This window comes from Malaclemys terrapin, chromosome 6, assembly GCF_027887155.1.
Source record: "Malaclemys terrapin pileata isolate rMalTer1 chromosome 6, rMalTer1.hap1, whole genome shotgun sequence".
Lineage (NCBI taxonomy): Eukaryota > Metazoa > Chordata > Testudines > Emydidae > Malaclemys > Malaclemys terrapin.
The window spans coordinates 46,231,836-46,257,529 of record NC_071510.1 but is presented as its reverse complement, the minus strand read 5'-3'; the positions used below and the strand labels follow the sequence as shown (position 1 = coordinate 46,257,529).

The 25,694-nt window shown below is 42.4% G+C and overlaps 3 protein-coding genes across 5 annotated transcripts in view; 1 reads left to right on the top strand and 2 right to left on the bottom strand.

The window, feature by feature from the left end:
* AOPEP (aminopeptidase O (putative)) overlaps window positions 1–25,694 on the bottom strand; it is a 408,370-nt gene that overhangs the window by 4,026 nt on the left and 378,650 nt on the right. Inside the window, exons 22-25 of one of the 2 annotated variants that reach the window (XM_054031548.1) lie at window positions 10,978–11,593; window positions 6,538–6,759; window positions 6,111–6,160; window positions 3,067–3,313 (exon numbers count right to left, since the gene is read on the bottom strand). The gene's annotated coding sequence lies outside the window, so the exon portion shown is untranslated. The remainder of the gene's footprint in view (window positions 1–3,066; window positions 3,314–6,110; window positions 6,161–6,537; window positions 6,760–10,977; window positions 11,594–25,694) is intronic. The other variant, XM_054031546.1, reaches the window with a different exon arrangement.
* FANCC (FA complementation group C) overlaps window positions 1–25,694 on the top strand; it is a 133,384-nt gene that overhangs the window by 75,764 nt on the left and 31,926 nt on the right. Inside the window, exons 5-9 of one of the 2 annotated variants that reach the window (XM_054031549.1) lie at window positions 1,279–1,401; window positions 2,232–2,296; window positions 6,018–6,182; window positions 7,289–7,445; window positions 20,702–20,754. In XM_054031549.1, coding sequence (XP_053887524.1) covers window positions 1,279–1,401; window positions 2,232–2,296; window positions 6,018–6,182; window positions 7,289–7,445; window positions 20,702–20,754 — 563 coding nt within the window. The remainder of the gene's footprint in view (window positions 1–1,278; window positions 1,402–2,231; window positions 2,297–6,017; window positions 6,183–7,288; window positions 7,446–20,701; window positions 20,755–25,694) is intronic. The other variant, XM_054031550.1, reaches the window with a different exon arrangement.
* Window positions 4,678–5,584, bottom strand: LOC128838970 (histone H3.3A-like). Its single transcript, XM_054031552.1, has one exon. It carries the CDS (start codon window positions 5,349–5,351, stop codon window positions 4,908–4,910), a length of 444 nt encoding a protein of 147 aa, XP_053887527.1. The 5' UTR covers window positions 5,352–5,584; the 3' UTR covers window positions 4,678–4,907.

Below are 25,694 nucleotides of genomic sequence, written 5' to 3'. Positions count from 1 at the left end.
GGTTCTCTGTTCAAAAAATAAATAAAGTAGATCAAAGACTCCCAGTACCATTGAGGTCATAGGACTTGGGTCTCAATTTGCCTTCCAAATACATATTTTGAAGAAGTGTCTTCTTCAAGTGCCTTCTTATTCAGTGTCTGATAATCCTGATTCGCTCAGTCACAATAACCTAGCTTTCATACACATTTCCATATGATTAATCATGTTGAATTTGTATGTTGTTTAGGTAGCTATAACATTTAAGGTCCTGATTCAACATGCACCTGAAATGAACCATTGAGGAGGAATATGGCAACTGTCTAGTAGTATATTCCATTAGAATTGGAAATTCAGAAAACTATATTCAACTGAAATGCTGTAATTTTTTTGATAAGTAGAATACTAATGTAGTTGTGATAGGATGAACAGCCCTGCTCTTATGAAAAGTGCTGAGGGATGTTCAAGTGGGTGATACCTTGGTTTGTAAAAAAGCCAGCATATCTTGCAGCACAGTGCCTTACTAACATGCTGGGGTGTTGGTTTGGTACTAACTCAGAAGGAAGAGTGCCACCTACAGAATCATCAATGGCACTTCCTGCAGTCATTGTTCTGTGCTTTTGTAAAAATTCATTCGATTTCAACTTACAGCAAATATAATACCAACTATTTGTATTTTTTTTATATCATGTTTTCTAATGGTTTTGAAATTTGGTGTAAAGCATTTAGTAGTGAAAGTATTAACAAGAAGTAAATGTCAACATTAAACCATAAATGCTGCCATTAACTCCCTAGTGAGGTAGCTAAAATAAAATAGGGCCAGATCCTCAAGTACATCCAAAATACTTTAAGCATAATTGAGGGATTGGTGTGAAACTCTAGTGTAAAATTCCCTTTGCCACCATACTGACTCTGATGTTGCTCTGTGCACTTCTTTCCTTGTGCACAGTGTTAGAGAGGTCTGAGGTTACACCAGCCTGGAAAGACATCCAGGGGCCTAAAAGCTAGCTCAGAATCCGTGTAGTATGGAACCATCTTGCTACACTAGCACTAACAAGAGCATGTGACGTCTGAATTCTTGTTTTCCCTGTCAGACACTGCAGCATCACCCCTACTCTAGAATGCTCTTCACCCCAGCAACTCTCACTTGACTTTTGTGACCCAAGTCTACTGGTGGTGTGGTTCAAAGTAGCCACAATCCATCTGAGGATCTGGCCCACAATCTAGGTATAACATCAACGATATCAGACTCTAAAACGTGTTTTATTCTGTTGTTTCTTCCTCGTTACTGATTTCATCAAGAGTTTGCTGTGCCATCTCCTTTCTTCTTCTTCTGAATGGGGAGCTAACGAAGTTGGTACTGGTACCTTTATTTCTGCTCTTGGCTACACGTCTGCAGATTACTATTCTAAACTGGTTAAAAATGTGAGTAATTTGTGTAATGGAGATTTTATTAGTAATAAATCACCAGTCTGTAAGAATGTATATGAAAATGTCATTGCTATAAGAAACATGAACTGAATGACTGTTATCTTTTTGTACCTTGGTTACTCTTACAGCCTTTTAAGGAAGAAAGATAAAATGGGAGACGACAAGAGACAAAAAAGGGAGGCTTATATCAAAGTGTATGGGTTTTTAAAAAAAATAAAAAATCCTTGTTGTTCATGTATCACTGAAATGAATATTAGCTAAGACATATTTTGTAACATGAAATTTAATAAATAAGGAAAATATTTTATGTGGCATATGTTTGCCAGAAAGTAACTTTTTGAATTATATTTTCTTTTTGACTGTGCACACTGTATTTACAATGCTAGTTGAACCCTATATTTTGGGAAAATGAGTGATTTTTCATTTACCCTGTAAAATCATGGGGATGATATTTCATAAAATGAAGATTTACTACTTATTTTGGAATTTTTACCCATTGTAATGCTTTTTTAAAAGTTACTTTTCTCTTAACTCTTGGGATGCAGATCTCTAATATTTCACTTATTTGCTAATTGTGTAATGGGAATGATGTATGATGGGTGTTTAACAATTTTAGTACCTGTAATTGTCTTGAACACTGGATGGGGGGAAAAAGGGAGGGGGAAGTCTACAGAGAAGGCTACTTACCACAATTGAAATGTGTCTCACACCAAAAAATACAACTGATGTCATCCTATTTGCAGTGTGTGTGTGTATCTCTCTCTCTCTCTCTCGTGTATATATATAATGTATGTGTTTTTAATGTAATTGATTTTGTTTAACAGATAGTCTTATCATTAGTGACAGAACTCAAAGGAAATCAGTTCAATGGACTTAACGTTCAAGGGAGGTAGGTGTTATCTAAACTTCATTTCAGTAAGTCTTAGTATGGATCATTGAAGTTCAGTGAGGTCCTTTTTCAAAATTTTTGAAACAAGCATTTAGACTTAAAAATATATTTAGAATCATGGTAATATTTAGAATTACCATATAGTTTCGGTAATGGACAAGTCTGTTAAGTGGAATGTCACAGAAAACCTTTTACTTACCAGATAATCACAGCCTTGGGGTATAGGATAGCATGTCTGCAGTGCTGTTACATGCCCCTCTTAACCAATTATGTATTTCCATTCCTTGTTCATCATATCAGTGAACAGTGCAGGTATTATTGTATGCTTATTATGTAATGTCAGAAGGGCAGATGTCACCACTAGTGCACGGTTAGCAAGAGTCCAAATTTGTAGTCCTTACTCATGCTCAGAAGTCCTGACTCACACAGTAGTTCCATTGAGATTATTACCCATGAGAGTAACTACTACTCAACACAAGTAGAACCACTGTTTAAATACATGGAATAGGGTGATAGAGGTGCTGTTTAAGGTGACTGAGCAGCAGTCTTTCTTTGGTAAAAAGAACAATTATATTTGCTTAGTTCTTGCTTTCCTCACCACTTTGAATGTATACCTGGTACTGTGGGCTTTTTGAAATGAAGACCATAACCTTTTTAAAAACATTTAAAAAAACTATTTTCAGAATACACCCACAGAGCCTTTGATTACATCTGAATCAAAGTATATGTCAGCAAAAATGAAAGCAAAAATAAAACAGAGGGATACATACCAGATGTAGTCGATTGATGTGTGGTTGTTACTTGAAAAGGCTGTGTGAAAATGGCTCCATTTTACTCAGAGGTGCACACTGTGTATATTCTGTTAAAGGTGCTCACTTCAGGAACAAAATAGATTTTTACTACTTGTGCTAATACTACAGGGCTTATACAGCGGTGGGAGAGAGAGCAGGGTTATATTCCTTCTTGTGCATTGTCAGCAGAATAGTTAAGGATCTGATTGTCCAGTCCTGGAGAAACCTGCAATAGGAGACCAGGAGACAGGAGGGGAGTTGGTCATCTGCACAGAAACCCTGAGTCTTTGCATTAGTTCTGGGGCAACCTACCTGCAACCTTGGCTTTCCTGCAAAGAGCTAGACTACCATTGACTCCCTTATCTGATTCTGACTCATGTATCTCTCACTCTCAAACACATACACCTCTCTCTCTCTGTCTCTCTCTCTCTCTCTCTCTCTCTCTCTCACACACACACACACACACACACACACACACACTTCTCTCTCATGCACGCACGCATACACACACACACACACACACTAAGGTTTGGGGAGAGATGTCCAACGGTATGTCTACACTGCAGTTAAACTCACGTGGCTGGCCTGTGCCAGCTAATTCAGGCTCGTGGGGCTCTGGTTTAGGGGTTGTTTAATTGAGGTGTAGATGTTCAGGATCTGGGACCCTTCCACCTCACAGGATCCTAGAGCCCAGGCTTCAGCCTGAGCCTGAATGTCTACACTTATTTCCATATTCATTTTTAAGCTGGAGATATTAAATCAGAAATTTAGGAAACTTTGAAAATATATCACGTAGCATTTCTCCACTGTAGAAATCAGAAGGACTCTCCATGTCAACAAATCACAATACGTTCAGTTCTTATTGCTGAGCAGGAGCACTGTAAATAACTAGTTTTCATGAATCTCCTCTTCAATTAGTCTGTTAGAAATTATATTGATTTTATCCATCATTACCCCGTTTCCAGGAATCTTCTGAAGGATCTCTCTCATCAAAAAAAAAAAAAAAGGGTCACATTTGCAAAATATAACTTGTTAAATTTTACCTCTGAAGTTCATATGCATGGGTACCAACAAGTAATTTTGTACATAAACTGGGAAATACCTACTTTTGCATATGTAATTCCTTATTTTGGCTGCACAGTTAGCACCCTCATGCATATGTGAAGAAGTCAATCTTTTTAAAATTTGGCTTTAAATATTAAATTATCCGCCACCTTAGTACTATTTAGGTTGCACCATCATTAATCTTTTCCAAAAGTGCAATCTTATTAGGCAGGGTCAATTGCTATGCAATGCTATGCTATACTATACTACGCATCCCTTCAGTTGTAGATCTTTAAGACAAATCCTCATTTTTATGCCTGAGCACTTGAAGGTAGCAGGATTTATACTATGGTGTGTACTGGAGTAATTCCTGCTGGAATGAGAAAAGCCAAGGAAACCATAGAGATCAAAGCCAGCTTGGTTGTCTCCTGTGAGAACCTGAGATACCGATGTGGGAGCTGTGAAACTGTAATCTTCCTCAAAAAGAAGAACAGGAGTACTTGTGGCACCTTAGAGACTAACAAATTTATTAGAGCATAAAAAAGTTTACAAAAACAAAACAAAAAAATCCAAGTCTTGTAAATTTCTAAATTTTTTTTTTTTGCTTGTACATTATGAACAAACGGATTCAACTCTCTTGATCGCTTACATCTTACTAAGATAGGTTTATAACATCTCCCCGTGTCCTAGCCACTACAAACAGGAGTAGAAAAAAAACAAACAAACCTAGAGTCTACTCTAATACACTGTGTGAGCGGATATCAGCCGCCAACGAGTTAAGCCCGCTCGCCGCAGATACGACGTGCCAGCTGGATGTCTTTTGGCATGATGGTGACTCTTTTGGCGTGGATTGCACACAAGTTGGTGTCTTCAAAGAGACCCACGAGATAAGCCTCACTGGCTTCCTGCAGGGCTCCGATGGCAGCACTCTGGAACCGCAGATCCGTCTTGAAGTCCTGAGCGATTTCACGGACCAGACGCTGGAACGGGAGTTTGCGAATCAGCAGCTCAGTGGATTTCTGGTACCGCCGGATCTCTCGAAGGGCCACGGTGCCAGGCCTGTAACGATGAGGTTTCTTCACTCCCCCAGTGGAGGGCGCACTTTTCCTGGCTGCTTTGGTGGTCAGTTGCTTCCGGGGGGCTTTCCCACCAGTGGGAGTTGAAGACTCCAACTTGTGTGCAATCCACGCCAAAAGAGTCACCATCATGCCAAAAGACATCCAGCTGGCACCTCGTATCCGCGGCGAGCGGGCTTAACTCGTTGGCGGCTGATATCCGCTCACACAGTGTATTAGAGTAGACTCTAGGTTTGTTTGTTTTTTCCTACTCCTGTTTGTAGTGGCTAGGACACGGGGAGATGTTATAAACCAATCTTAGTAAGATGTAAGCGATCAAGAGAGTTGAATCCGTTTGTTCATAATGTACAAGCAAAAAAAAAAATTTAGAAATTTACAAGACTTGGATTTTTTTGTTTTGTTTTTGTAAACTTTTTTATGCTCTAATAAATTTGTTAGTCTCTAAGGTGCCACAAGTACTCCTGTTCTTCTTTTTGCGGATACAGACTAACACGGCTGCTACTCTGAAACCTGTAATCTTCCTCTGAGAGACTGCTTTGCTTTTTATCAAACCGGGAAAGGGAAACTATTAATTGCTAGCAGGGCATACATAGTTATTGAACACTGCCAACACTTTAGAATTGTTTGAGGTCCCTACTGCAGTGCCATAGTCCTCAGTGCCAACATACAGAAATTCTGATTGTTTTAAGAGTCTCCATTTGAGAATACTTCAGCATTTGCTACAATAAATAAATGTTCTCTTAACTTTAGTAATTAAGACTTTTGAGTGTTTTCTTTTTCTAAAATAAGAAACTTTTTTCATTTCTCCAGAGTTTCAGATAATCATGTAAATGTAGTGTCCCTTTTCTGCGTCCCTCTTATCACTTTGCCTGATGTAACTCCTCTACTGGAAGCGCTCCTTACCTATCATGGAGGTGGATCGCAAGAGGTTCTCAGCTCAGAGTTTTTAGAAGCTGTGAATGAGACATTTTTAAAGTAAGTAACATAGAATGTACAGATTACCAAAGAGAATATTAACTGTGTTCAGTTGGAATTACTATTTGGTGAACTTGCATACTGGATGCATTGAATATCTACTGTATTGTAACAAAATATTTTCTTTTTACCTGAATAGCAGACCTGAAGTTGAAGGAAAACAAGGATTCTAGATTTCTGATGTGCTATTTCAGTTTTACTTTCCCTATGACATATGTTAGACAGCATCACTGTTTTTGGATTTTGCCTTTCATTGAGATTTTGTACCTCTTTGCCATAAATATACTAGATCTTTCCTAACTTCTGCTATTAGAGATCCAGAGTTAATATTGTGTCCTTGCATACCAAAACATACCGGTTATATTCTTGTCTTTGTGTTGCCTGACAGTTCTCATATTTCTATTGAGAACTTGGTTCTCCACATTTTCAAGTCTTGTATCTCCCAGCAGATTATTTTTAACTAGGCACTTGAATACAAGTAACGATATGTAGATTTGCTTATACCTCTGCCATCAAGGTTGTCCAGTGTTTGGATGAGATTAGCTCATAGATGAAGAGCAGGTGATTGAAGCTGAACCTAAGCAAGACAGAGGTGATGTTGAACAGAGAAAAAGCACTATGGGAAGTTTGTAGCCACAATGCTTCCTTTGGTTGAAGGTACATGCCCATAATTGCTCAATTCAATCCATAGTCTAGGAATGCTTTTGAATTTAATGAAGAGGCTAAGCTCTCACATAGCAGTGGCCATGAGTAGCTTTCTGTCATCTCTGGTTAGCAAGGAGACTCTATCCCATCCCATCTTGGCAGATAATGATTTGGTTTCAATTATACAGGCATTTGTCACCTTCCAGTTGGAATATAGCAATGATGAGTACACTTGGACATGAAGCTATCAGCCCTTAGGAAACGCCAACCAATACAGCACTGTGGGCTACTGCAAGCATATCAGACCTGTCCTCTGCTCTTTATGCTAGCTTTACTTTCTTCTAAAATTGTATAAGTATGTATATGTGGATTGATAATTTTGCATTGATATGCAATTCTTTTAAATATTTATTCACTTCATGGTTCAGTTTGTAAAAAACAATATTTTCCCATTAACTCAGGAAGAAGATTGCCCTCTCTGAATCAGCTATCCTAAGCTTGTGGCTTCGTCATCTGCCTAGCCTTGAAAAAGCAACACTGCATCTTTTTGGAAGGTTGATTTCCACTCAAACAAGTTCACTGGAAGAGGTAGCGTGTATCATAAGAGAGTCATTACTGGTATGTACCACAATTAATACATTACATATGTTATGCTGAAGGATCGCCAAATACTTCTCTCAGATGCAGCATCACTGAAATCCAGCAACCTCTATGGGGGAGAGTAGCTGTCAGCTGGTGTGTAGTTTAATAACAGTAGTGGAAAGAGGAGAAATTTTTGTGCAGAACACCATGGCAAATCCCTACTCTAATAAAATATGTTAAAATTAAAAACCTCACAGAACATGATGTCTTGGCATCAAAAGCTTCATCCATAGACCGTCAGGAGATAAACAGAAATGGGGCCTGATTGTCAGAAGTGCTGAGCGCTATAATCATTTTAGATTTTTTTTTAGAAATATTCTATTATATAGTGCACCAATTCCATCCAATGTATTTAGAAATTGATAATGATTTGGGACCTGGTCACTTGACATGATTAAAGGCTTCCACTAACAAAGAAATAGTAACAGAACCCATTTATGAAAGCAGTACATTTCAGGATGTATAGGTATGTCATATGCACATACCTTGCATTATGAAAGTGAACCTGAGGCATGGACACTTTGAAATGTGGCATATATGATACTATAATCACACACCTGGAGGTGTGCTCTCATGTGTCTTTTAACATTTTAAAATTCTTTTCGCTTCTTAGAGTATTTTTACATGTCCATTCCACTGTAGGTGTGTGTGCATCCACGTGCACAGTTGTCGATCCTTTTCCCTCAGTGGTGCCCGTTGGGGCAGCTTGAGCATGCTCTACCCTTGCGCGCCAATGCGTGCAGGTACAAAAGGGGCTCCGCTGCCCCCGACCCCCCTCAGTTGCTTCTTACTTCCAGTGGCGGTTGTTGGAGTGCTTTCAGTTTGCTATAGCAAGTTCTTCCCTCGCTTCTTGTATATAGCTGTTTTTTTCTTAGAAGTTAGTAGTTAGGTTAGGTAAAGTCTAATATAGATAAGTGTTAGTATTAAGTTTCAGTTTTTAAGTTTTTTTTAACCAATTCAAATTTCAGTACTGGGTCTAGTATCAGAGCCATGCCTCGCTTTCTGGTGTTTAAGTCCTGCCTGTCATGTAGTATGCTGATGCTGGTCATTGACCGACACCGCAGCTGTCTAAAATGCTTCGGGGAGTCCCACATTACTGACAACTGTCACATCTGTAAGAGGTTCAAGCCTAGCTCTAAGAAGGATAGAGCAGCCAGGTTCAAGTGTCTCCTAATGGCCCACCATCAGAGCCATTGCTTTTGAAATTTTGGTATGGAGCACTCCATCAAAGATGTCTACAGCACCTCACTCTGTATCTCTGGTGCCAGAAAAGAGAGACAGGCCCTCGAGAGACTTAGTATCCTGTTTGGCAAGATCGTCTGTACTGAAGTCAGCCAGAGGCAAGGACTCTGGGAAAGATTCTGAAGAGTGCTCCCTAGAGGACTCCTCATCTAAGATTGTCAACCCTAGAACCTGTGACATGTCTGTCGAGACCAACCCCTGAAGTACCCATAGAAAGACATCAAGGTCAGGAATCAAGACCAGCACTGATAACACCAGAGGTTTATGCAGCTGTGAGAGAACTGCTTAACCTCTTGGTGTCTCCGGTGGTGCAGGAAGGTTTCCAACCAGTACCAGTGACTATGGTTCCTAGTCCGGCTCTTCAGGAGCATGCAGTACCATTACCTTCTATGCTTTTGGTACCTCAGAAGCTAGTGCAATCAAGAGGCAAGCCAGTGATGATATCCCCATACTGCCATCCCTGAGCTTTGAAACACTGCAGGGGTTAGTTCTGGAGGTAAAAGCAAATCCTCTCACCACAGTTCGCAGCTGCCTCAGATTCCTGGGGCACATGGCAGTTGCAAGGCTGGCTGGCTTCAGTGTATGTCCTAAGTAGCTCAAGTACTGGTGTTAGTTTTGTCATCTCTGGACTGGTGAATACACTCACTGAAAGTTTGTGTGAAGATCTGTGAAAGAGTATGGGCCCCACATGGATGAGGAAGGGACCAGAGAGGCCCTGGTTGTTGGGCTAGCCCCACCTATCCAGTCCTGTCAATCATGCCTGATTGGGAAGAGGGCTTTAAAAGGGAAGAAACTGCAGTAAGCTGGGGGGAAAGGAGCAAGATTACCCTAAGCTAGGGTTATCATATCTGAACTTTTAAAAAAGAGGACACTTGAGGGGGTGGTAGCCCCGCCCCCTAGCCACTCCCTCCCACTTCCCGCCCCCTGACAGGCCCCCCAGAACTCCCGACCCATCTAACCCCCCCTGCTCCCCGTCCCTGACTGTCTCAACCCCTCTCCACACCCCTGCCCCTGACAGCCCCCCCCAAACTCCCGATCCATCCACCTCCCCCGTTCCCTGTCCCCTGACTGCCCCCTTTCTCCAACTCCCCAGCCCCCTTACCGTACCTCTCGGCTTAGAGCAGGTGTCTGGCTCCGCACCCCAAGGAGCGCCGCGCCCCGCCAAGCGGCGTGCTGAGGCTGTGGAGGAGGGGGAAAGCGGGGGAAGGGCTCTGGCCGGCGCTGCCAGCCCCGCCGCCGCGTTCCCTCACAGGCGCACAGACCGGGCGGTGTGCTAAGGCTGCAGGGGATGGGGGGAGCCGGGAAAGGGCTTTGGCTGCCGAGGCCCCAATGTGCGAGGTGCTCGGCTGCCCTGTCAGCCGCTTTTCGCTCTTTAAATAGCCGACCAGGGGGAAATCCCAGACATTTTTAGATTTTTAGAAATTCCCCCCGGACAGCTATTTAAAGAGCGAAAAGCCGGACATGTCCGGGGAAATCCGGACGTATGGCAGCCCTAGACTACAGCACCAGACTGCAGGAGCAACGCCTGATGTTGCAAAGGGAACTCCTAGGCAGGAGACCTTCATCCTGACCCTGAGGAAAGTACAGCAGACCCCCTGTGGTAAGACACACAGGCTGTGACCCAGACTGAGCGATTTCCACAAACCCATTATCTTGGGACTGGATTGTTGGCAGCACTATAGCCACCCTTCCCCACCTCTGCTTTCTGGAACCTCAGGGAGTCTCCCTGAAAGCGTGGGGAGTTTGTGACTTCCATATTGATCCCCCAGCCAGAGAGACTTAAGGAGCCCACAAAGGACAGAACCCCCCTTGGGAATAGTAGGGAAGTGGGGCTGGTGTTGTTACCACCCAGTGTAGATAACTGGGTGTGGTCAGGTTCTCCCACCCCCTGAGGGAGGGAGGAACCACCAAAGACTCTGTTACAGGGTTCTCTTCATTCCCCTACAACCAATGCTCACTTTAATCACAGATGCATCATCCCTGGTTGTGGGGCACATACAGGGTCCCTGTAGACTCAAGGTCTGTGGTCTTCCCAAGAACTGAAGACTCTCATAAATGTGAGAGAGTTGTGAGCGGTCCATCTAGTCTGTTCAGCCCTCCTTTTGCATATCAAGGGGGAAAAAATCTGCTAGTATTAACAGACAGCACAGCAACTATATTTTAGGTAAACATGCAGGGAGGGATGCATTTGACACAGCTGTGCCAGATGATGATTGACCTGTGGGACTTTTGCATAGCCAGTTTGGTTCACTTCAGAGCTCCTTACCTTCCAGGAATGCAGAATTCATTGGCAGATCAGCTGAGCAGATTCTTCCCTGATCACCATCAGTGTTTGCTGTCTCTGGACATGGCCAGATTCATGTACCAGCTGTGGAAGACTCCCCTGGTGGACCTCTTTGCAAAAAAGGCCAATAGAAAATGCCATCCTGTTTACAGTCCAGGTTTGTTGACAGACACATTCCTGCTATTCTGGAAGAATTCCTTTCTATATGCCTTACCTCCAATTCCATTACTGCCCAGAGTCTTGTCCAAGACCAGGCTCACCTCATACTTATAGCACCAGCATTGCCTCAGCAACACTGGTATTCAACCTTGTCAGTCAGACCTCCATTATCTCTCCCGTTGAATCTATGTATGATTTCCCAGAGCCATCGGTATCTGCTGAACCCCAACCTGCAAGCCCTCCATTTGACAGAGTGGATGCTTCATGGTTAACACCATTGGAAAGGGATTGCTCTAAGAACATACAGAAAGTACTTCTGAATAGTATAAAGCTTCGAGAAGAGGTACTTATCTGGCTAATCAAATGTTTTTCCATCTGGTCCCGACAAAAAGGTTCCCTCCAAATAAGCTCTTATCATGTATTGGATGGTCTTTTACACCTAAAACATCAAAGTCTAGCTGTTAATTCTATCAGAGTACCTCTGGCAGCTATCTCAGCTTTCCACCGGTTGGTAGATAATAGATCTCTTTTTTTTTTTTCCCAACCCTATCACCATCAGATTGCTAAAGGGTTTGGACAGATTACACTTTTAGGTGAAAGATCCTATTCCCCCATAGGGTCTGATTTTGGTGTTGGCAAAATTAATGGGGCCACTTTTGAACCTCTTGCAACTTACTCCCTTCTCTACCTCTCTATAAATGTGGCCTTTTTCATTGTGATTACCTGTGAAAGTGGGTGAGTTGAGAACCCTGGTTCCAGAGCCTCCCTATACGGTTTTCCATAAGGATAATGTTTACCTATACCCTCACCCAAAGTTCCTAACAAAGGTGGCCTCCAGGTTTAACATTAACCAGGCAATTTATTTGCTGAATTTCTTTGTGAAACGTCACACTCATAGAGATGAGGAGAAACTTCATTGTTAGATGTTTGAAGAGCTTTAGCTTTCTACCTGGTTCCACAACGCGGTTGTTTGTTGTGGTTGTGGATAGAATGAAAGGACATCCAGTTGCCATTCAGAGGATTTCACCCTGGATTTCTTTGTGCATTTGTTTGTGTTACCAGTTGGCTAATATGATGCCACCAGCTAGAGCAAGGGTGGGCAAACTACGTCCCGCGGGCTGGATCTGGCCCATCGGGGCTTTGGATCCAGCCCGCGGGATTGCCACCCCCGTGGCGCCTCAGGCCCCGCGCCACTGCTGGAAGCGGCCGGCACCACATCCCTGCAGCCCCTGGGGGAGGGGAGGGCAGAGGGCTCTGTGCGCTGCCCTCTTCTCCAGGCACCGCCCCCCTCAGCTGCCATTGGCCAGGAATGGGGAACCGTGGCCAATGGGAGCTTCGGGAGAGGTACCCACAGGGGAGGGCAGCGCACAGAGCTCTTGACCTCTTCCCCCCCCAGGGGCCGCAGGGACATGGTGCCGGCCGCTTCCGGGAACAGCGCGGGGCCAGGGCAGGCAGGGAGCCTGTCTTAGCCCCCTGCGTGCCACTGCCACCACGGAGCTGCTCCAGGTAAGCAGCGCTGGGCTGGAGCCTGCACCCCGCACCCCAACCCCCTGCTGCACCCTACACCCAAACCCCCTGTCCTGAGTCCCCTGCTGCACCCCAACCCCCTGCCCTGAGCCCCTGCTGCACCCAACCCACTGCCCTGAGCCCCCTGCCGCACCCCTTCTGCACCCCAACCTCCTGCCCTGAGCCCCCTTGTACACCATGCGCCCCAACCCCCTGCCCTGAGTCCCTTCCTGCACATCACACCCCCTCCCACATCCCGCACTCCCTCTCGCACCTCTACCCCCTGCCCCAGCCCTACATTCATGGCCCTGCATGCAATTTCTCCACTCAGATGTGGCCCTCGGGCCAAAACGTTTGCCCACCATTGAGCTAGAGTATTGGCCCATTTCACTAGAGCGCATGCAGCATCAGCAGCTTTCCAAGTGCAACTACCTATTCTGGACAACTTGGTCATCAGTGCACATGTTAGCTTCTCATTATGCTGTAGCCAAGCAGTCCAGGACCCATGCCACTGTTGGACGTGTTGTTCTCCAATCTGTTCCTGTAGACTCTGAGCCCACATTCAGTAGAATGGACATGTGCAATCAGTCAAAGAAGAAGAAACTGCCTACCTCTCTCTAACGGTTGTTCTTTGAGATGTGTTGCACGTGTTCATTCCATGACCCACTCTCCTTCCCCTCTCTATCAAAATCTGTCCCAGTAAGAGGAATTGAGGTGGATTGGGGTGGTTCTGCCCTCTTATGCGTGCACAGAGTGGCATGCAATGGCAGAGGGCACTCAAACTGCCCTAATGGGTGCTGCTGAGGGGAAAAAGATTTTTGACAGCTGTGCATGGGGCGCCCACACACACCTACAGGGAAATGGACATGTGCAACACATCTCAAAGAACAGTTACAGAAAGGTAGGTAACTATTTCTTATTCATTGCCTCTGTAGATCCCCATTGTAGGTGTTGTGTACCATGCTGACAAGCTATATAACTTCTAGTTTATGACGCTGCTTATGCATCAATCAGTGATCTAAACATTTCAGAACTCAAGATTACAAAAGGTTCTGTGCCTGTATACGTTCTCATCTCTCTCTTTTCCACCTGTAAAGTGGTCACAGGATTATCTCTGTCCCATAATCTATATAATACAACTGTCTTATCCATCTATCCATCCCTCTACATTTCTAAAGCCATCATTCACCATAATATATAGGTGCTATACATAGCTTACAGAAAACATTGGATCAGTATAGAAAGAAAGTAAAATCTCTGTCTTAATCTTGGGTATATTTATTTATTTATTTTTATTTATATTTATATTACATTCACACCCAGAGCCCCCCAGCAGGATTGGGACCATATTGTGCTGGGCACATTCCTATTGCACATACTTGAAAATTCAGCCCCTGCCCCCAAAAATTTGCACTCTAAGAAGACAAATGACACACACACATAAACAAGAGAAGAAGATGAGGGCATTCTGTGTAAAGGGGTAGTGTGGATGAAGGCACAAAGATGAGAATTTGACAAATAGGCAGATAAGCCTTGCTTTGTTGGTAGGAGGCAATGCATTAAGAGTATGCAAGAGGGTTATGAGGGTACAGTTGAGAGGGTGATGACAGGAAGCTTGATCTTCTTGCAGTGAAGCATGGTAGCAGGAGCTGGTAGGGTGGATGATGTGCTCAGAGCAATGGTCAGTCAGTCTAATAATTCCCTTATTACGTGCTATTTTAAAAGCTATTTAGAATACAGTAAGTAGAAAATTTGGATTTACCAGTGTGATGAATATATCCTGTCTAAAATATATTTAGAACATTTATTTAGAGGTACATGAATATGTGTTTTGTTTGATTGATTATGACATTTCTAGGATGTGACCTCTACGTGCCTTATGGTTTGCGATAATTACAATACAAAATGATGAGCCAAAAATTACTGATTGATTTAGACTCTTTTTCCTATTTGCAATAAAAACAATACAGTATGAAAAAAGCAACCAGAAAAAAATTGGTTATGTGAATAAGCTGCTTCAGAACTGCATCATCTGAGTCATTTATCACAATGAATTATCTCAGCACAGTCATAAGTGTAGGTAAATATCTTAGGGCAAGTCTACACTACAGCACATCATCAGCGCAACTGCACACCGATGCAGCTGTACTGCTGTAGCGCATCTGGTGAAGACGCACTATGCTGATGGGAGAGCACTCTCCTATCGGCATAATTACTCCACCTCGGCGAAAAGTGGAAGCTATGTCGGCAGGAGATCATTTCCTGCTGACATAGCGCCGGTGTGGACAGTGTGAAACTTGCGTTACTCATGGAGTTTTTTTTTTTTTTCACACCCCTGAGCAATGAAAGTTAGATCAACTTAAGCGGTAGTGTAGACCTGCCCTTAGAGATCTGCAGGACCCGGATAGAAGACTGCTGGGCTTTAGTATGAAAGAAACTTGATATCCAATACTGTTATATTTGGATTCCAACTGTAATTAGAGTGTGATGGTCTAGTAACTTGTATTTTATATGGTGTGTGGTTAATTATGTTTACATCTCTTGGCAGAAACTGGAATTAGTATTGGAAATTCTGTAGTTACTAGGAAGTAATAAAAACAAAAGATCAGCATTATACACATTGCATATAGTGAAATAATCTACATGAATATTCTTTGGCATCTAAGCAATTGAGAGGTCTTGCATTTTTGAGGGTTGAAGTGTACATAAGTGTATAATATATATGTGTGTATGTATATATGTGTTTGTAATATCTATGTGGTGGTGTATTAAACTAAATTCTTAATTTGCAAATTAGAATTTTTTTTTAGATACCTTCCTTTACAAATACATTTCAGGCTTTTTGTACAGTCCTCACTACATGCACATATAGGCAAATCAGGGCCAATAGTAATGTCTGTGCAGATTTTAGTTAGTACTTTTGGAAGCAGATGTAGTTGTGCTCCTTTGAAAGGTAGGGCACAAGAAAACCTTAATCCTTGGCTTTAGTTTCTGACCCTTAAAACATATGTCGTTCTTGACATTGTAAGACATTTTGTAAGTATGCAGTTCTTCTGGCATCATCAACTTTCCCAAGTCTGGCCCAGAATCAAAACTATGTTATGCTTTCCAGCTGAAATGCAGGTTGTGGACCCTCAAATGCTATTGTTTTTGATTCAGCACTGCAGAGTGAAAAGTGCCACTTATTAGGTGGGGTGGTGACACACTGTTATGCTGCCATACAGGATACTAAGGTTTGGGGTTGTACCCTGGTTCCTATGCCTCTACATTGCCCCCCTGCTTTGACTGATCCACACAGTTATCTTCTAGCTGGATCCAGAGTCATCTTTCACAGCTAGACCTGCCAGTGAAAGAGGCAGAGAACAGGGAGAAAGATGGGGGAGGTGTAAGAGAGAAATTGGGAGAGGCAAGACAATTTTTGTTTTAAATTGAATTTCCTTGCAGGGTATCCCAGCTAAGTAAAGTTCAACAGATACAATTAATTTCCTTAACAGTGTATTTTATAAAAGAATCCATCCTCAAAAGGATATATCCTTGAGTTGAAACACTGGGAATAGTGTGGATTAATTTTACTTGTGCTCTTGGTGAATTCCTCATGCTCTTCACTACAAGAATTCTATAAAAGAAATTAAATGGTATTCCCTTTTTAATAGCTATTGAAAATAAAATCGCAGTTTGCTGTCTCCTAGTTAGGAGTCTTTTAAGCATGTGAGTAGATCCTACCTTTTTGAACTCACCAAGTACTTGTGACTAAAAGTCAGCTAATCTTAAAGCTCTTAAAATAGGTTTGTATACATAGAATAAAGATGCATTTGGTACTCGTTAAAGTTAAACCAAAAATTGAGGAATGACATGTTTATCACTAATTAAGCAATATTTTTGTATAGTGCTAGTAAAAAAATAAAACTTGGAAATACAAACAATCTGGTAAAGTACAGAAGTGTAATAGTTTGTTAAAGTTAGAGTTATTTAGCCATAGAGTAGCTGGATAATATGCATATGTGCTTATATGTATGTATACATACATTAACACATGTATATGTATAAGCACATATGCATGTTTTCTCCTTTATTTCTCTATGTATTTGTTTTTGTGTTTATTGTTAAAATAAATCAATGTTTTTTCTTATTCCTATTATCAATCATGAATCAGAAAAATTCATAATAGAAAAAGTAGTTGAATTTTACATGATTTGTGTATGCGTGTAGCATCTCCACCATAATGTTACAACGCAATTTTTTGCATTTAATTTCCTTTTAAAAAGGAAACAAAATAAAGGTGCCAGTATCTTTGATTGTATTGGAAATATACATCTGAATATGTAATCATTAGTTCAGACCTGCAATTCCAATATCCTTAGTCTGGCTGTGCATTCTAGGTTGAATTGTGCTCTACAGATCATGCAGATTTTGAAATTGATGGGGAGAGGGTCCAGAGGATATGGTGCCAGTTTTGCAAAGCTTTTTCTTATGCTGTTTCCCATGTATGAGAGATGGTTTGCCAAGATACATTCAAGGGCAACTTGGGATGTGAGATCCCATGGTATCTTTTGAAAAGATTAGGTGATAACCTTGGCATCCTGAAAATCCCATCTTCTTTGAGTTCTGGTCCCTGTGTATATTCCACTGTGGGTACACATACTCTCCATGTGCCCAGAGCTGGAGAATTTTGAAAGCAGTGTCCGTTGGTCTGCACATGTGTCCTGGCTCACCTTGTGTCTCTGACCAAGGAGATAAAGGGCAGGGTGAGCTGACTGCCTCTCTAGTTCCTTCCCACTGCTGCTTGGTCTGGACTGGAACCCCCAAGGTCCCCGAAGCTTCAACTTTCACATTTTTTGCAAAACTCCATCTTCGTTGCCTGCAAGCATGATTTCAAGTTGTGTACTTGCCAAACTAGAAGTCCAAGAGCTCTTCTTTCTGGGCATCTGCGTAAATGCTGAAAAAATCTTTTCCCTCTATTAGCACGCCTGCTGTGAGTTTTGCACGAGATTCAGTAGATAGGGCACGAGTTATTCTCATTGCTCCCAGCTGGCCCAGACAGTTTTGGTTCCCTAACCTCCTACACATGTCCCAGTCTTTTGGCTCAAGGGAACAGCAATATCAGGCATCCCAACTGATGGTTGCTTCATCTTGGAGCCTGGTTTTCGGATGGGCATCATCCTTACAGCAATTGTGTAAAGCTGTACAGAACATCCTTTCTAATAGTAGTAAGGATTCCAGTAAGAAATATTACCTAGCTAAGTGGAAGCATTTCTCTGACTGGGCACATCAAAGACATATTTCTCCAGAAGACACAGATATTCCTTTCATTCTGGACTATATTCTTTCCTTGAAGAAAGCAGGTTTGTCCAACAGTTCCTAACAGGCCCACTTAACAGCAATCAGTGCATATCATTTGTCTTCACAGGGCTACTCGATCTTTGCCTACCCTCTACTAGCAGATTCTGGAAAGGCCTAATCAGAACCTTTCTACCTACTCCTCAATGGGACTTGAACCTTGTTCTCTCAGTACTCACTAATGGTTCAAAAGGAGTCTTAGCTTCTTGGTCCATGTCTCTCCTATCCATGAAGGTTGCATTCCTGGGTAGCCATCACCACAGCCAACAGGGTTGGTGAGCTTGGGGCGTTGATGGCAGATTCTCCTTGTACTGTATTCCTTAAGAACAAGGTTTCATTATGTTTACACCCTAAATTCACCCCCAGAATAGTCTCTGAGTTTCACCTGAACCAGTCTATCCACTAAGAAGTACTGTGTTCTTCCCGAAGCCTCACGCATCCTCAGAAGAAAGGAGGCCTGTGGCGGGGCGTCGACTCACCAGCACGGCTCCTCCTGCTGGTAATGACTGTGCTATTTCACTGCACCCTGCCAATGAGTTGGATGGGAAAGTTCTGTTCCTTGCACAAAGCGCATGTAGTTGGGCTTTGCTCCAAGAATAGGGTTTAGTTCTCTTTAAAACAAGTATCCAGTGGCAATGTAACCATTGTTGATGCCACAAGCAAGTAAATGGCTTATTTGCTTATACAGTCACTTTATTACTATAGGCAAAGCACTAGCAACAGCTATAGTCAAGGCCCTGTGAGCTCTGTATCAAATTTGACCTAAATTCTGCAGCAAGGGACCCAAGGTCTATGGAACTCAAGTACAGAAGGCTGGAAATTATGATGTCAATTTCAAATAAATTAAAATATGGATGTTTGTATTGAATTAAATATGAAAACTAATAATACAACCAGTACACTATTCCTTGGGTTACTTAATTAAAAAATGATAAAAAAATTTGTCATGAACTCTAATTATATCTATGGGATAGAACGTGAAAGTATCATAAAGTGAAAATTTCTTAAAAATTTTGTGGTGCTTGCCCTGAAACTTATGTAAAAATTGGTCTTTTTATAGGTAAGTGTACAAATGATGTTATTTTAAAAGCCATACATGCTGTAGCTGGAAAAAAAATAAAACAAAGATGTTTCAATTTGATTGGTTACCCTAAAAACTAAAAGGTATCACTATATTTTGTAAAGTCCCTTAAAATAACAATATTTTCCTGTAAAAATCACATCCACCTAACTCGTCCACCTAGTTTTCTTCCAAGCACTGGATGTTTGGAGACTTCAGCCTTGCAACAAGCTGCATGCTGTTTTTCACACAAGCCTAAAGAGCCGGCTGTGAATACTCTTGAACACTAGGTGGCATACGTTTAATATGACAACATAACTACAGCTGTCTGACAGAAAAAATGAGTGTTAAAACATGAAAATGAGGTGCCACCTAATATTTCCAGTATGGTAAAGACAGCTGTGAGAAACAAGGAGCTGGCCTTTTCAGAGTTTTCCTTGACAGTTTATACTAACGGCTATCTTTTTTTTTTTTTTTTTTAAGGTTTATGTGTCTGGTAAACTCTCCATTTACCTATAAGCCGTTTTAAAAAAATATATCTTCTTTTTAAGGTGCTAGGTGCTTTGCAGCTTGAACTAGATGCACAGAATTTTAATTTAAACTGGTGCTTCAGGCACTTTGGGTAAGGGCCGTGACAGTAAATACCCCGTGGAAACACATTATTCCATCCCTGGATCCTGAAGTCTATAAAAAGCATTTTATTAGACACTTTTTAAAAAAATGGAATTATTCTTCAGGACTTGCTTTCTTACCAAATCTTTAGATGTTTTCCTTAGCAAAAAAATTATGCCTGTCACTCTTTTTTGTTTTATAAAAATTAAAATCTGGGTTTATGCAAGTGTTTATTTTGTTGCCTAGATGGGTGCTGTAGAAGAGCCTAAATCTTATAAGTGAAAAATATGGGTTTATTTTGGGGCTTACATTTACTAATATACCATCTCATATAATAACTTCCATAAAATGTGATGGTCTTATGTGTGCTGTTATATCATGGCACATAGAGGATGAAAAACTTAACTAATTTAAAAACGTATTTTTGGGCTCTAAGATGCAGTAAATGTTTTTAGGTCACATAGAAATGCCAAGATACATAGAAGGGTATGGGATTATGAAAAAATGTGTCAGACCAAAGTGTATACTGTAGTTGCTGAACCATGGTAGAGAAAAGAAGGCAAATTAATTTCTTGTCATTAGTTTTGTTGATGTAACCAGAACATCAACTTGCATCCAAAAGGGATAGTATACAGAGAAAACTAAAAAAAAAAAAAAAAAAAAAGTTTGCTCATCTGCTCCTTTCTCTTGGCTGCAGGAGTTACATGCATAGCAACCCTTTTTCATCTGTCTGCCACCCTTAATATTTTTTAGAGATACTTGTCATACACAGTTCTAGATCACAGATGTGTACATTTATGGACTGTCTAGTCTGCCTAGTATAATTGTTAGTCTCACGTCTTCCTTGTTGTTTTTAAGGAGTCTAATCCTGGGATGCTGAGCCCTTTACAGGGTTTGGTCCAAGATCGCTTGTTTAGTAACTGCAGCATTGTAGTGTCCACTGGCAATGCTGTACATTGTACAATGAAAGCTAATTGGGTGAGAGTTGCATCTTAATTAGTGTCTAATTTTCTTCCATTTCTTTTTTGATAGCCACAAGCAGCATGCCACCCTCCCATCTTCAGAATTGTTGATGAAATTTTCAAGTAAGTTTTGGTAACTTTTACAGTGAGGATTTTAAATGTTCTGCTTTTAGACTGAATGTTGATATAAGGGGTATATTGGTTAGAAACATAGAGTACTGTGAGTTCGGAATTCTGGGGCCTAACTGAGTCACTGTTTAAATATGTGATCTCTGATAAACTCTGAACCTTAGGTTACTGTTTTGTAAAATGAGTATAACCTGTGTTGTGTAGTATTGTGAAACCTAATGAATGTGGAGCACCTTGAGATCCTCATATAAAAGGCATTATGGCCCAGATCCACACAGGTGACTCAGGCATTGCAGTTCCTAATTTTTAGGTACCTAGAATATCACTGGAACAACAATGGTATCCACAAGCCAGCACACTAGGCAGAGAGCTGCCTAACTAGCCAATGGGAGATGCTGATGAGAGGGGTGTATCCTATGCCCTGCCCCTCTCACAGAGTGAGGAACCCAGGCTTCCATCTCTGCTTGCACTCAGCAGCCAGGAACCCCTCTCCTAGAATCAGGTGGCTTAGGTGGCTAATCTGTGTTTTGCAAGAATGAGTTAGGCGCCAGCCTCACTCCACTCAAAATGGTGCAGGGAAGAGAAGAAGGAGGTGGTGGTGCAGTTGAGTCAGCAGTTATAGCACTTATCCAGGATGTGGGAGACTTGGGTTTGATTTCCCCCTCTGCCTGATTCTGAGAGTGGATTTGAACAGCTATCTCTCAGCTCTCATGAGAGTGCCCAAACTACTGGGCTAAGGGATATTCTGACATGGGTCTCCCTCAGTCTCCTGCTGAAGCTGTTCCACTATGTATAAATAGAGGCATTTTGTCAAAGAGAGAAAGTGAGAGAATGACTCTCTAGCCTGGCGGTTGGGGCACCCACCTGGGAGGTAGGAAACCCAGGGTCCAGTCTCCCTGCTCCAGTGACTCTTCTCTCCTGAGAGTTGGGAGATTCCTGTTCAGATCCTTTCTCAGAACCAGGCAGAAGGGGGAATTGAACCAGGGTCTTCCACATCCAGAGGTGAAAGTAATTTAAAGGACTTATTGGTACTCTGGAGTCCTGAACAGCGGGTGTGGCCTCGGCTGGAAGAGGCGGGGCCTTTGAATTCCCCGGGCCCTTTAAATCAAGATTTAAAGGCCCTGGGGCTCCAGCTGCAGCTGGGAGCCTCGGGGCCTTTATCACCCCCGGAGCTCCCAGCTGCAGAGGCGACTGGGAGCCCCGGGGCGATTTAATGGGCCCTGGGCTCCTGCCACTACCACAGGGGAGCTCTGGGCCCTTTAAATCCCCGCCCGAGCCCTTCCACCGCTGCCCTGGGGCTCCAGCAGCGGGACTTGGGCAGCGCTTTAAAGTGCCAGGGGCTCTGCCTCTGCGGGGAGCCCCAGGCCCTTTAAATCCCCAGCCGGTCTGGTCCGGCATGGCGTATTGGCTGTTGCCGGTGGGCCGTACTGGCTTACTTTCACCTCTGTCCACAACCTTGATGAGTGCTCTAACAACTGGATTAAAAGTTATAAGGTGGGCAGTGGTGGCACCATGACCACTACCTGCTGCCGCCACATTTTGAATGGGGCACGATCTGGTTAGGCATGCTCTGAGTACACCTAGAGGAGAAAGTTCTGGAAGTGAGACAGGCATTTTTCCATCTGTTCTCACTGGGGCATAGATGGGAAATAGGTGTCCAGATGCCTAGAATGAAGCAGCAGTGCACTTGTCCAGAAACAGAAATTTAGGAGCCTAGGGAACGTCTATAATAGAAATTTAGGTGCTGAGTGAGTTTAGGCTCCTACAGTGTTGGGCGGCAGCCACGTGGGTTTTTTGTGGATCGCAGTGATGCCTTAAATTGGGATTTAGGTGCATAAATCTGTGCTTTAGGCATCTAAGTCCCTTTGTGGATCTTGGCCCAAGAACTATTGTTGAACAACTGACTAGATTATACTTTGGCCCTCAAAACTGAATTTATTTTATATTTCAATACAAACTTGTGGTTGAAATATAGTATATTAAAAATGTAAATACTCAATAATTATTGTACTGTTGGCAGTGTAAAGACTTGAGGATTAACTAAAATATTTGCCCCTATTGATAAGACATCACACAAGTCTGCTGGCTATCTTCAACTATGACACTGAATCTGATCTTTATATTAGTAAGGTATTGAACAACCAGTAGATAAGGAATGTGAGTTTTTCAGTGCATTAAAAATAACCTGAAGCATTATACACAATTCGCCACATGGGGGCTTCCAATTCTTTGTAGTGGGTTTTCAGTGTTTTCTTTTTTCCTTTACTTGACTATCACTTGCACTCATTTATTTATATCATTCTTTTAAAAAGGCAAATAGCCTGTTTCACACTGATGAAGTAGCAGTTTTATAACATGATGGTATATTTAGTGTAGACCAGACATTTATGAGCCTCTGCTCATCAAATGTTCTCCTTCATAAGGAAAAGTAGCTTTTCCTGGGAATTGCATTAGATTGGATTTACAGCTCAGATGTGAGGTGTTCGCTGGCGTAGGATTTGCTTTTTTCAATTACAGAATCTTAAAGTTGACCTGTCCTCGGGAAGGGCGAAAGTTTCTTTCACAATTATTTAAATATCGAGGGATCTCCTTGGTGGTAGTTATAGAACATCTTTGATTGATGACTTCCCTGATTAAGATGCAGGTGAGATGCTATTTCATATACATTTGGGAATCACTTAGTTTTCAGGGTTTTGATGTCTCAGAATGATAGTAAATTATAATCAGGGACCTGTGGGTTCTGTGGTATATACTGGACCTAAATTCTGCAACAAGGGTCCCGATTTCTGTGGCATAAAACTTTGCAGCAAATTTAAATTCCTTTTTACAGCATGCAATAGATGGGGGTGAGAGGGGGATAGGAAACCCTTAAAGAAAGTTTAAATATACATTCCCTTCTGATTTTGGTTGTGAATATGCTGCAAAACCAGTGGGATTGTCTAGAATTTATTTTGAACTGTGGAACTCTTTGCCAGAAGATGTTGTGAAGGCCAAGACTATAACAGAGTTCAAAAATGAACTAGATAAATTCATGGAGGATAGATTTATCAATGGCTGTTAGCCGGGATGGGCAGGGATGGTGTCTCTAGCCTCTGTTTGCCAGAAGCTGAGAATGCACAACAGGGGATGGATCACTTGATAATTACCTGTTCTGTTCATTCCCTCTGGGGCACCTGGCATTGACCACTGTCAGCAGACAGGATACTGGGCTAGATGGACCTTTTGGTCTCACCCAGTATGTCATTCTTATGTTCTTCTGTTCCTTCTTGTGCTGTTGTATACAATTAGGCAAATCCTGGACCATTTGTCAAGGCCAAGCATACAAGGTTGGTACAGGGACCTTTGTAGGAAATGAGGGAAGGAATTGTCTATCCTAGACCACACTTGATATGTCTACACTGCAATTAAAAATCTGTGGCTGCCAGCTGACTCAGGATTGAGCTTGCAGGGCTGCTTAATTGCAGTGTAGATGTTTGGGCTTGGGCTGCAGCCCAGGCTCTAGGACCTGCGAGGTGGGAGAGTCCCAGAGCCTGGGCTGCAGCCCAAGCCTGAAAGTTTACATCGCAATTAAATGGCCCCGTGAGCTCAAGTCAGCTGGCCCATGCCAGCTGTTTAATTGCTGTGTAGTCGGGTTTGAGCATTGGCCTGCTAAACCCAGGGTTGTGAATTCAATCCTTGAGGGGGCCATTAGGGATCTGGGGCAAAAATCTGTCTGGGGATTGGTCCTGTTTTGAGCAGGGGGTTGGACTAGATGACCTCCTGAGGTCCCTTCCAACCCTGATATTCTATGATTCTATAGTGGCAGTGGAGCTATGCTTCATCTACTAGCACAGACAGAGAGTTGTAGTAGCCCTTGCTGTTACTGTAGCCCAGTTTGTGGCTGAGGCAGGAAAGACCAATGGATCCATGTACTTACAGATCTACCAGTCCCTCTCCCCAAATCATTTTGTATACATGAAAAAAGTGCAGACCTGCACAAATCCCATAGTGTACTATTTGGGATCCTCTGTGACCATGCTATGGGGAGTCAGAATGTATGTCATTTATTGGTTTGTTGTGATGTATAAAGCAGTATTTAAAACAATGGGGTTATAAGAGTGAAGGAATATCCCTGTCATGCAGATTTTCTTTGGCAGAGTGGAAAACACAGACATTAGAAATGGAAATTTAGTCACTCTCCATAACAAAGCAGGACTGTGCCCACAGTATATTTTCTAAAATGTTGCTCCATCTGATTTTAGAAGTCCACCACTTCACTTGGGATGCTATTAGACAGCCTGATAGGCCCTATTGTAAGGAAGTTTTTCTTGTTATTTGGCATCAGCTTCCCTTTTTTTAGTTTCATTTGATGGTGTCTAATTAATAATCCCTGTGCATCACACTAAATAGTTCCTTTCTGTTTTTGGCATCGGACCTTCCAGTTCTTCTTAGAGTTCTTGCATATGTCCATCATGCTGTAGGTGTGTGTCTGTCTCATGCACTGGTGCCAGAGAGTTTTCCCTAATGTTATCTGTGGGGTGGCCCTGCCCATTCCTTGCTCCTCATGCGCTTCACGGAGGTATAAAGAGTGAAGCCCTGCCCCTCCTACAGTTCTTTTTTACCATCAGTTGGAACATTTTGTGTTCACAGACTTGTTCCCTGGGAATAAAGTTGTGCATACTTAGTTTAGTTATTTGCCTATAGGACTGTTTTTCCTCCTTGGGATGCTTTTTCTGTCTTATTTTCATTTTATCTGAGTATTTTCCCTTTTCTTTGTTTTGGATCTGGCAGGCCGCCAGGCCTTGCCAGTACCATGGGAGCCTATGCTAAGGTCTCCGGAGTTTAAGCCTTCCTCAGTGATGACAACAGACCACTTGTAGCTGATTATGGTGAGGCAACCAGCTCTGTCGGTTTCAACATAGCTCTAGGCCTATGTGGATGTGAGAGACCTTTTA